General features: G+C 38.3%; 4 protein-coding genes across 4 annotated transcripts; 2 read left to right on the top strand and 2 right to left on the bottom strand.

The window, feature by feature from the left end:
* Positions 1-1,021: 1,021 nt before the first annotated feature.
* Positions 1,022-2,267, top strand: LOC114398764. The gene is made up of 2 exons (XM_028360918.1): positions 1,022-1,465; positions 2,247-2,267. Exons 1-2 carry the CDS (start codon positions 1,022-1,024, stop codon positions 2,265-2,267), a joined length of 465 nt encoding a protein of 154 aa, XP_028216719.1.
* A 1,922-nt stretch (positions 2,268-4,189) lies between these two features.
* LOC114398479 lies at positions 4,190-4,959 on the bottom strand. The gene is made up of 2 exons (XM_028360685.1): positions 4,468-4,959; positions 4,190-4,386 (listed from the first exon to the last, which is right to left on the bottom strand). The coding sequence occupies exons 1-2, from the start codon at positions 4,719-4,721 to the stop codon at positions 4,338-4,340; spliced, it is 303 nt and encodes a 100-aa protein (XP_028216486.1). The 5' UTR covers positions 4,722-4,959; the 3' UTR covers positions 4,190-4,337.
* A 303-nt stretch (positions 4,960-5,262) lies between these two features.
* LOC114398205 (protein MAIN-LIKE 2-like) lies at positions 5,263-7,368 on the bottom strand. Its single transcript, XM_028360373.1, has 3 exons — positions 6,505-7,368; positions 5,733-6,392; positions 5,263-5,634 (listed from the first exon to the last, which is right to left on the bottom strand). Exons 1-2 carry the CDS (start codon positions 6,664-6,666, stop codon positions 6,030-6,032), a joined length of 525 nt encoding a protein of 174 aa, XP_028216174.1. The 5' UTR covers positions 6,667-7,368; the 3' UTR covers positions 5,263-5,634; positions 5,733-6,029.
* A 1,255-nt stretch (positions 7,369-8,623) lies between these two features.
* LOC114400227 (transcription factor TCP20-like) lies at positions 8,624-10,459 on the top strand. The gene is made up of 2 exons (XM_028362568.1): positions 8,624-10,054; positions 10,171-10,459. Exon 1 carries the CDS (start codon positions 8,849-8,851, stop codon positions 9,839-9,841), a length of 993 nt encoding a protein of 330 aa, XP_028218369.1. The 5' UTR covers positions 8,624-8,848; the 3' UTR covers positions 9,842-10,054; positions 10,171-10,459.
* The last annotated feature ends 220 nt before the right edge of the window (positions 10,460-10,679 follow it).

Here is a 10,679-nt window from a genome sequence, read left to right on the forward strand (position 1 = left end):
TTGTAATAACACGTCCTTGAAGAAGTGGGGCCTAGACAACTAGAGTGGAATGAATGACCTCGTGCCATTGATTTCCTTGTACGAGATTTTGTTTTTGAGTTTTTTTCTTGTTCCACCTTTAATTACTTTTTTTACATCAACAAGAACATCAAGATCAAGTGTAAATCTTTAATCGGTCAAAAAAATGATTGTGAGTATGTCATGGATGTTTGGGGTAGTCTGGTTTATTGTCCTTTCGAACAACAATTCGCTGAGTGCCTTCAGAAGTTTCAAATGGCTTGATCACCTTGGTCAATATTCGTTGATTATGTTAGCAAAACATGGATAATCCCACACAAGGAAAAATTTATTACAGCCTGGACGAATAAGGTGATGCACCTAGGCAACACAACAACAAACAAGTATTAAGATGTTTCAGTTTTTCTGGTAATGTTTATTAATTCATGGAATTTAATTGTTGTATATGTTTACTGTTTTTTGTGTATTTCAAATGTAAGGTTGAATTTGTTCATTGGGCTTTAAAAAGAGTATTACATAATAGCCTTGGAGACTTGTATAGTGTTTGGGATGCCATGAACAACATGATCACGCTGCAACACACTCAAATTAAAGCATCCTTTGAAACAAGTACACATGTGGTTGGACATGTATTTAAAAAAACTTATACAAGAGGCTTCTTGGAATGGTTTCAAGGTATGCTTTAAATGAGATTGCTACTGAGTTTGAGCGTGTACATTATGCTGGCAAGAATCCCTCTTCTCGTGGTTGTGTGATGAGAACCACACACGGTCTTCCTTGTGCATGTGAGCTATCTAGGTATGTTGTTGGCAGCATCCCACTCGATTCAATCCATATGTTTTGGAGGAGACTTAGTTTTTCAGACCAAGGATTATTTGAGGCCAAAGTCACCATCAAGGAAGAGATGGAGACCATATCTAAAAGATTTGAGGAACTTGATGTTTGTGGTAAAGTTACTCTCAAGAGTAAACTTTGAGAAATTGCATACCCTAATCAAAACTCTATGTGTCCTCCTCCGTCAAAGGTCAACACTAAAGGTGCACCAAAGAAACCGATGAACAGAAACCAAAGATCCACAAAGCATGATCCGTCTTATTGGGAGTATGTTGATGCTTTCCATTCTGTTCAAAACAGCAACTCTTCAGTGAAACGTAGTGCATCATCTTCTGACCCGCCGAAACCAACAAGGATCATCCCGATGTTGGATCAATTTGAGCCATTTATACAAGGTTTCATTGACAACATTGTGGATGTGAAAGCTAACGGTAACTGTGGATATCGGTCCATTGCCGCTTTATTAGTTGTGGGCAAAGATTCTTTGTCGTTGGTGCACAACGAATTGATTAAAGAACTTGGCAAATGGTCGCATGACTATATCAACCTCTTTTGTGGCACAGAGGGATTTGAAGAATTAAGGTTGTCCTTACTTGTTGATGGGTTTTCCAAGGTATGTTGTTTAGTTTTTTTTAAAGAACAAACTTTAAATAACTTAGATGTGTATGTTTGTTTGATTCATGTTAGTGTGGACAAGTGGATGGATATAACGAAGATGGGATATGTAGTTGCATCAAGGTATAATGTAATCCTTGTAACGTTGTCCCGACAACAAAGCATGACATTTTTTCCTCTTAGAAGTCAACCTCCACCAGATTCTTCTGTGCACCGCATTATATGTGTCGATCACGTGTTTGGAAATCATTTTGTTCAGGTACATTGAATTGAAGATAGTTAGTCTAATTTTTAGATTTATGCAATCATTTGTGTTCATTTGAGTTAATAATGTTTGTTCACGTACAACGGGTTTATTTGATAGACCGTTGTCCTTTACCGCTTCTAGCATTGTTGTGGTCTAGGAATTCTCGTCCTCAGGCAAAGCAGTGGCCAACTCCATATATTAGTATAATGCAACAGTATGGAAGCTTCATGATGTTGAAAAGAGAGTATGTCGACCTAAATGAAGACTGAACATGCATTGTTGTTATGGACTGTGACACTTGTTTATCTAATTTTATTCATTTTGTGATATAATTTGTTGTTAGACGTTTATCCATAATTATTAAGTAATTGTTGCGTTAAGAAATAAATTAGTTGGTGCAACTAAAATCAATTACGCATGTATGATACATCATTGTCAGAATTGACAACACATAGTCAAATGCATGCGTATTAAAGTTTGAGCATGACACGACATTGACTGACTTAACAACACATTCTGATGCACGATACAGCTTGACACCACATTGGTTTAGTTGAAAACACAAACATGAAACATCTGCACGCGTCTCTATTTTTTTTTTAAAAAAGTGAAGCAATATTAGTGAAAACCATCTATATATATGAGATACAGCAGCACGCTAAAAAATCACACATTCTCTCCCAATTTTTACAACAAAGTATGACATTTTTGGGAGAAACTAGCAGTCAGACGATTGTGAACTCAAGGTTGGGTTTCATTTTTCCAAATGGATCGATTATTCACAGCGATAGTAATGTTTACTTTCAAATGTCCACTCTATTACCCATTCGAGTACCAAACACTTGTGATTTTGCAACGCTAAAAAACAGAATACACAATACCCTTCAGTTAACCGACAAACAATTTTTGGATGAAATTTACTACCGGCAGTCATTCACAGATACAGGTAACTAATTTCGCTTTCAATGTATGCAATTGAAAAATAATGGCGATGTCAACACAATGTTAATGTGTAATAATCAATTTTCATGTGTTGGTCCGATTGAGTTATTATGCATCATTGGTAGAACACCAGATGGAATATTAAACTTACTTCAAGGCACTATAACCCCTACTCATGATGCCCTTCTATATTACAACGGGAGGTGGAACATGCAACGTCAAAACAACTTTGTAGGTTACGCGTTCGCAAGAAAAAATCCAAAAAAAATTGACATTCCTTCAGGAAGTACCATCGATGAACTGAAGGATTTGATAAAGCAAGTTACACCTCAAGGGATTCCCCCTCATGGTATTCATGAATTACAAACGGTAAGGCGATTGTTTTTTCGACAACCTGGTCATTTTGAGTATTTAGACAAAGTTATCAAATTTGAAATTATTGAGCTGAAAACTAACGATGACGTGCTGAAGGTCTTAGTATAGTCTAACTATTGGAAACAATTTGGGCCAATAGAAATTTTAGTTGTTTTTAGTAAACATGTAACGGAAATGGAAGACGACATGTTTATGTCGCGACATGATTGAATGCAAGTTTTATTTCCAAGTTTTTCATGCAAATTTTATTTCTTTCCACTATGTTGAAGTTAATGTAATGTTTGACTTGCCTTGTATTACTTAAAGGGTTACTTAAAGGGTAATGACTCATGAGTGCATTAAGCTCATATGTTTCACATGAACTTGCTTTCAAGAAATGTATTTAATATCATATTAGGTTGCATTTAATAATTTAGTCACCACGAGAAAATGTAACCAAAGAAAAGTAATGATACATAAACACTTCAAATGTGAATGTTTTGCATGTACATGTTTAACATTTTTAAGGTTTAAGATGTAGGGATGAACCCAATAACAGTGGGCGAAAAAACACATAATTTAACCTAACATTTATTTAGGCTCATAATTAGATAAAAAATACTAGCAAATGTAAGAAAATCTCCATTCCTCTTTATAACTAACATTTCATGTCATTACTAAGAAGTAAAATTACTAAGAAATGGTGTTTAGGAAAATTTATTTTGTATGAAGTAAAACATATAAAATAAAATAAAAACGTTTTATGGTCACACATGTTTCACCAACACAACGCGAGTAACATCCAAATTCCAAGGAAGGCACGTGAAGAAAAAAACATTAACTTTGGAATGACCACCGGTCATTCACGCTGAGTAGGTGGCGTTGCAGAATCTCCCACTTCTCGTTCATTGTGACATCATCCACATGTGTTCACTAATTTACAAATCTTGGTGGACCATACACCTTTATTTTATTTTATTTTATTTCTATTATATATTTTTTACGTTTTATTGTTTATATCTCTTTTTAAGATAATTTTATCATCATATTATTATTTATTAAATTTATCAATTATGGAAGGTGTGTGATATAGAGTGCACAAAAAACAAAATAATGTAACAAATACTTTCAATAAAAGTTATAACCAAAATAATGTAACAAATACAAAAGTTTTGTCAAATACAAGACATAAACATGATCTCTGAATGATCTGTGCGCCATCTTCGTCGCACCCTAACATACACATTTCCATCTGAGGTGACACCCCTAGTGATCCTGAGGCAGTCTTCCATGATCTCATGTAACTCTGTGCCTTCAGTGACCATCCTTAGGTTGAGCATACGCTCCAAACTTTTTGCAATTGCTTCACAAGCATCCTATGACATTCAAAAAAGCACATTTATTAGAGCATTTAAAATAAATAACATTTTATAAAACATTAAAGCAACTAATCTTACCACTGTATGTCTGGGGGGAGGGGGTCAGCTGCTTGTGACGGTCCAGCTTCTGCTGCCACTAGGACCTCCAGGATATCTGGCTCCACGTATGCCTCATGCTGTGGGACATGTTGATGTCTGGGCTGATCAGTTGCCTGTGTGGGTGTGATGAACGAATGAGATATCGGGAAGAACCACTCCATGTAATCTCTTGAAACCTGCCCAGGCACAAGACAAATCTGTCCCACAACTGCTAGATGGTCTGAGTAGTGCATCCACCTGTCGTCGATATCCTCATATGACAAGGTGGCACTAATAGACGGTGGAGGGATGGTTTGAACGTAGCCAAATTATCGCACCACCCTCTCTGGTCAAAGTGTGACCACAATGGGACCCCATCTGATGAGAATCATGAAACTAGCCAAATACAGGCTAAAGGCCCAAGTGGAGAAGGGCGAAGGCCCAAGTGGAGAAGGACAAAGCCCCTGAGTGGAGAAGGATGAAGGCCCAAGTGGAGAAAGATGAAGGCCTAGAGGCAAAGACACTACCAAGACTATTAATTATTGCTGAAGGCCCAAACTAATTTGAAGGCCCAAGTTAAATATGTTTTTTAGTTATAATTTTTATTTATTGTAATTTTGGCCCAAACTGTTTAGAAGGCCCATGTCTATTTTTATCTTTTTGTTCAGATATATTATAAGTATTGGTTTTTGTTTTCAATAAGAGACTTTTGGCATTTGATAAAATTTGGTGAGAGCTTCTCTCTGGGTTCCTTATTGAACCAATATCAGACTTATCAAGGTAATCCTTGTGGCGTCTACCCTGACTTATCTTCCTTCACTGGAAGTGGCGTCTATCCTGACTTATCTTTCTTCATTGGAAGTGGCGTCAACCAAACTCTGTAACCTGTATCAAACGTTTCGGCCCGTAAGGTTCACATCACCATCTAAGCTCACCCTGAAAGCATGAGATGAGGTCAAACGCCCTAACTCCTCGGTGGTCACCATAAGGCATCCAGCATACATCAGGGACTGTCAGTGCATCTATACATGTCTTGTACGACAATGCTGATAATCCCTTCATATAAGCCTTCGTAGTAAGCCACCAGCAGGCACGTGGTGACGTCTCATCATACCCATCATCAATCACGCTGTTATGAACACCGGGAAAATGCTCATATATCCAACACTACAAACATGACATGAACATAAAATCAATGTCAAATACACATAAAAAACACATTTACATCATAACCCAATTTAACATATTACAAACACAAAATTTACCTGTAATAAAGTTACATAACCAGCAATCTGTCGGCTAGTGCTCTGAGAAGCTTCATTTAACTGGTCATACATATGCGCCAGCGTGGCAACTCCCCAGGCATAGGTCCCACTCTGAGCCAAGTCTCGAAAAGCGTCCAAATGAACTACATGAACATGTGTTGCACTCTTGTTAGCAAAAAGAGCGCAACCAACCAAGTGTAGGAGATACGCACGAGCTGCAACTATCCACTGTCGGGCCTCGCATCTCCTTTGATAGATATCCCGTAGCCATGACAGGTGTACATATGCCCCATGACACTATGCAGTCTCAGCTTTAGCCTCCTCACCCGAGACCTCTAGCAACTCCACCAGCATGATGATCGCCTCGTCTACATGTAAAGGCTCGAAGCTGTGGAAGGCGCCTATGATCGAAAGATAGAGGAGTGACGCCACATCATCCAGTGTGATGGTCAGCTCTCGTACTAGAAGATGGAAGTTGCTAGTCTCCTTATGCCACCTCTCGACAAAAGTGGATATAACTCCCCGATCACCGGTGACTACTGAACACGCGATCAAAGGAGTTAATCCTGTGGCAGCGACTAGCCCTTCAATCCCAGGAGCTGGCCTCCCAAGTTTCTCAACCTTCCTTCCATGGGAGACCAACTTCAATTCAGGACGTTCCTGAATTGAAGCAAGGATGATTCCAAATAACATTATATCAAAAATTAATTATCACAAACAACTCAACAATAACAAATAATTAACAAATAACTTTACGTAAAAATTATAATACCTCTCCATTCCATATGCTATGTGCAACATGCTCAGCAAACGAAGTCAGCACTGATGGGTCACGTGGCCCACCTGAGAATCCCTCAGCATCATCAATAGCTGATCCCTCAGCACCATCACCAGCTAATCCCTCTGCACCAGGTACAGGTACGTCCTCAGTCATCTCAGGAACATCCTCAGTAACAGGGGTAACTTCCCATTGCCTACATATCTACATATCTATAATTTCTAAAACTACTAATAACAAACAACCATATATATTAAACCCTAACATCTAAACTAATCACTAAACTAAACCCTAAGCTCGACCCTAACCTCTAAAAATAAACCCTACGAACTAAACTAAACCTTAACCACTACATATCTACCATTTCTAAAACTCAATAACATACCACCATATATATTAAAACCTAACAAGTAAACTAAACCATAACCTCAACCCTAACCAATAAAATAAACCCTAACAACTAAACTAAGCCCAAGGCTCAATCCTAGTCACTAGAATAAACCCTAACCACTAACCCTACCCATACATATCTACCCTAACGACTAAACTAAACCATTAGCTCAACCATAACAACTAAAATAAATCCTAAACCCTAAACTAAACCCAAAGCTCAACCCTAGGCACTAGAATAAACCCTAACCACCAACTCTACCCCTTTACATATCTACCATTTCTAAAACTACCAACAACATACCACAACATACCACAACATATATTAAACCCTAAGCCCCACACCAAACCTTAATGTCACCCCTAAACCCTAAACTAAACCCTAACCACCAACCTTAACTACATACCATCATAAATATTAAACCCTAACAACTAAACTAAACCCCACGCTAAACCCTAGTCCCTAACATAAACCCTATCCTCTACCCCCTAAGCCCTACACCCTAACCACATACAATCAGCCCTAGGCCCTTAACTAAACCCTAGTCACTAACCCTAATAACTATTTTGATGCAAATATATTAAACATCAAAAACAAAAATGTTACCTAATATATACTATTAAACTTGAAAATTTATTTCATACCCTAATAACTATTTTGATGCAATCGTACATATTTTTTTTATTAAAAAACAAAACATACCTATTTTTAATATAAAACAAACAAATACAACTAAATTTTAAAAAAATTAACAAAATTAATAAAAAAAATTCAAATCTTTTTTCATACGAAAGATGTTTTTCTGTATGACTCACACGGAAGAAGTTCTTCCGTATCTTCTTCTGCTTATGGAAGAACTTCTACCGTAAACTCATACGGAACAACTTCTTCCGTAAACTTCATAACTTCTTTCGTATGCGCAAAACTCATTCCTATTCCATTTTTCCCTACTACGGATGAACTACATCGTCTAACCTACAACCATTATCGTCTAACCTACGACAATAACTAGGCCATTAAAGGGGAGAAACATGATACTAACCTCGACGACGGAAAGGCAGAAATGCAACTCGAAAATGACACCAATATGCGGAGGAGAGCCACCAAAGCAATGAACAAGAGAAGCAAAGAAGAAGACAAAAGGGCAGCTGTGTTGGGTGTGCGTTTTTTAATTTAAATTTAAGTCAAAGGCAATTTTGCCCATTCAGTTAAATGCTGGGTACACCAGCAATAATACTGAATGCACCTAGCAACACCCTAGCACATAAAGGCTAAAAATTACCGGGATATCCAATTAAATATTGGTTTAGTCTATTGGACTCAATCCATTAGATCTAATGGACTTAGCTCATTGTAGATGGAAAAATAAACAATCCATAAACCAAAAGTATATACTTAAATAAGGAAGAACAGAATTGAATTTGAACAATAAAAGGATAATTAAAATTGCAATTAATTTTTTTTTCTTTTTTTGTTTCATGTTGAATAGGTATATTGTAATGTTGCAATTATGCGATGCACGAACAATATAATGAAGGAGAATGCAAGAAGGGTACCTGTTTTGTTTAGTGTGTCTATAGTAGTCACCCAAGGTGGTGAAACCGGCGGTTAAAGTTGCATTCAAAATTCATATCTGACTGGTCAAAACGCACTACTACTACTACACACCGAGAAAGAGGTGGGAAAGGACAAGAGAGGAAGGAGAGAGAGAGAACCAAACCATTGTGTGAAAAGCTTGACATGGGGGGCACATAGGGATTATAATATTTTATGGTTTTGTCCCTCAAATCTTGCCAGAAACAGTGAAAACCTCACGAAAGTTTAGGACTTTTCAGGCCACCTTCTTCAATCAAAGAGGACCCATCATTTCCTTTCCTTTATTATTATTATTATTATAAAAAAAATTCTTTCATCCTTTATTTTCCTCTTTTCTTTTGTGTGCTGTTGATGGATCCCAAGGGCTCAAAGCAGCAGCAGCCACAGGAGGTGGTACCAAAATTCCTCAGCCTCCCCCAACACCACTACCAACAACAAGGGAATTCCAACAACAACAACATGGGAGAGAACAAACCATCAGAGGTTAAGGATTTCCAGATAGTGGTAGCTGCTGAGAAGGACGAGAGCAAGAAGCAGCAACAGTTGGCACCAAAGAGGAGTTCCAACAAGGACAGGCACACCAAGGTTGAGGGCAGGGGGAGGAGGATAAGGATGCCTGCTCTCTGTGCTGCCAGAATCTTCCAGTTGACCAGAGAATTGGGCCACAAATCTGATGGGGAAACCATCCAGTGGCTCCTCCAGCAGGCTGAGCCATCCATCATAGCTGCCACTGGGACTGGCACAATCCCAGCATCTGCTCTTGCTGCTGCTGGCAACTCACTCTCACCTCAAGGTTCCTCTCTTTCATCAGCCTTACACCACCAACACCAAAAGATTGATGAATTAGGTTGTGGGTCAGGTGGGAGCAGTAGGGCCAGCTGGCAGATGGTTGGGGGGAATTTGGGGAGACCCCATTTGGGTGTGGCCACAACAGGCCTATGGCCCCCCCATGTCAGTGGATTTGGATTTCAGACAGCAACAACAACAACAACAACAACATCATCTGGTCCATCTAATGCCACCTTAGCCACTGAGAGCTCCAATTACCTCCAGAAAATTGCCTTCCCTGGCTTTGACTTGCCTACTTCTGCCACCAACATGGGTCACATGAGTTTCACCTCAATTTTGGGTGGTGCTGGTTCCCAGCAGATGCCTGGTTTGGAGCTTGGACTTTCCCAGGATGGCCATATTGGGGTGCTGAATCCACAGGCCTTGAACCAGATTTATCAGCAGATGAATCATCAGGCTCAAGCTGGTAGAGTGCATCAACAGCATCAGCATCAGCAACAACAGCATCAGCAAACTCCTGCTAAGGATGATTCTCAAGGCTCAGGAGGACAGTAGTAGAGTTTTATTATGGATTTGGATGAAAAGAAAAAAGAAAGAAGCATCATTGTGCAGATGCTGGCTGAGGTTTCTACAATGGCTTTTGTATTGTAGTATAATTGGGAGACTGTGAGGAAAAGAAAAAGGTGTCTCAGAGAATTCAATAGAAAGCTGGATTTGGTTTAGCCCCTTATTGTTCCTTCTCCCCAGTACTCAAGTCTCCATATACAGGTGCTTCAATAAGCCCTTTTTTGTTGTTGTTTTTGTTACTTTTGATCTGTGATTTGCAATTTTTCTTGGGTTATAAACTTATAATTGTGTGTTGTTTTGATGGTGTTAACTTGCAGGTGGAATTGCATGGCCAGATGGCTTGGCTGCTTTGGTCTGGCCTTAAAACTATTGTTTAATTCAGAGGTGTGTTGATTATTTTGTTCTTCTCTAGGACAGGGTGGAGTGCTGAGATCGGTTTGTTTTGTGAATTTGAAGATATAGTTTCATAATCATATTTGTCAAATTTCATATTGGATCTGGTATTTAGTACGTTTATCATCTGGGAAATTTTAATCTTTGTGTGGAACATCACTTGCAAGTTACATCTGTGAATCTGTCAACTAGTACTTTATCATCTGTGATTTACTATCTCTTATCATACAACTTTGCTGTCTTCCTTTAAAATTCATCACTTGTTGGGAGGATCTTTCCATTTTTAAAAAAAATTGTTTTTCAATCTTCATACATTGGTACGCAATTCTAAAGAAGCTAAAGTTGTTTATTTCAAGTATTAATATCTACAGCTCTGCTTCATTATAAAAGGCACTAAAAATTCCTTTATTTAGCAGTGTTTACACTTGAAAAT

This window comes from Glycine soja, chromosome 19 (assembly GCF_004193775.1).
Source record: "Glycine soja cultivar W05 chromosome 19, ASM419377v2, whole genome shotgun sequence".
Taxonomy (NCBI): domain Eukaryota; kingdom Viridiplantae; phylum Streptophyta; class Magnoliopsida; order Fabales; family Fabaceae; genus Glycine; species Glycine soja.

What these genes read in the sequence shown, in the direction of transcription:
- LOC114398764 (XM_028360918.1), top strand. Translation starts at nt 1,022, where the DNA reads ATGTGTCCTCCTCCGTCAAAGGTCAACACTAAAGGTGCACCAAAGAAA. An exon ending in TTGTTGATGGGTTTTCCAAG is followed by an intron (nt 1,466 to 2,246) that starts GTATGTTGTTTA and finishes TGCACGATACAG; the next exon opens with CTTGACACCACATTGGTTTA.
- LOC114398479 (XM_028360685.1), bottom strand. Translation starts at nt 4,721, where the DNA reads ATGCACTACTCAGACCATCTAGCAGTTGTGGGACAGATTTGTCTTGTG. An exon ending in CTCCCCCCAGACATACAGTG is followed by an intron (nt 4,387 to 4,467) that starts GTAAGATTAGTT and finishes TGAATGTCATAG; the next exon opens with GATGCTTGTGAAGCAATTGC.
- LOC114398205 (XM_028360373.1), bottom strand. Translation starts at nt 6,666, where the DNA reads ATGACTGAGGACGTACCTGTACCTGGTGCAGAGGGATTAGCTGGTGAT. An exon ending in ATAGCATATGGAATGGAGAG is followed by an intron (nt 6,393 to 6,504) that starts GTATTATAATTT and finishes GCTTCAATTCAG; the next exon opens with GAACGTCCTGAATTGAAGTT.
- LOC114400227 (XM_028362568.1), top strand. Translation starts at nt 8,849, where the DNA reads ATGGATCCCAAGGGCTCAAAGCAGCAGCAGCCACAGGAGGTGGTACCA.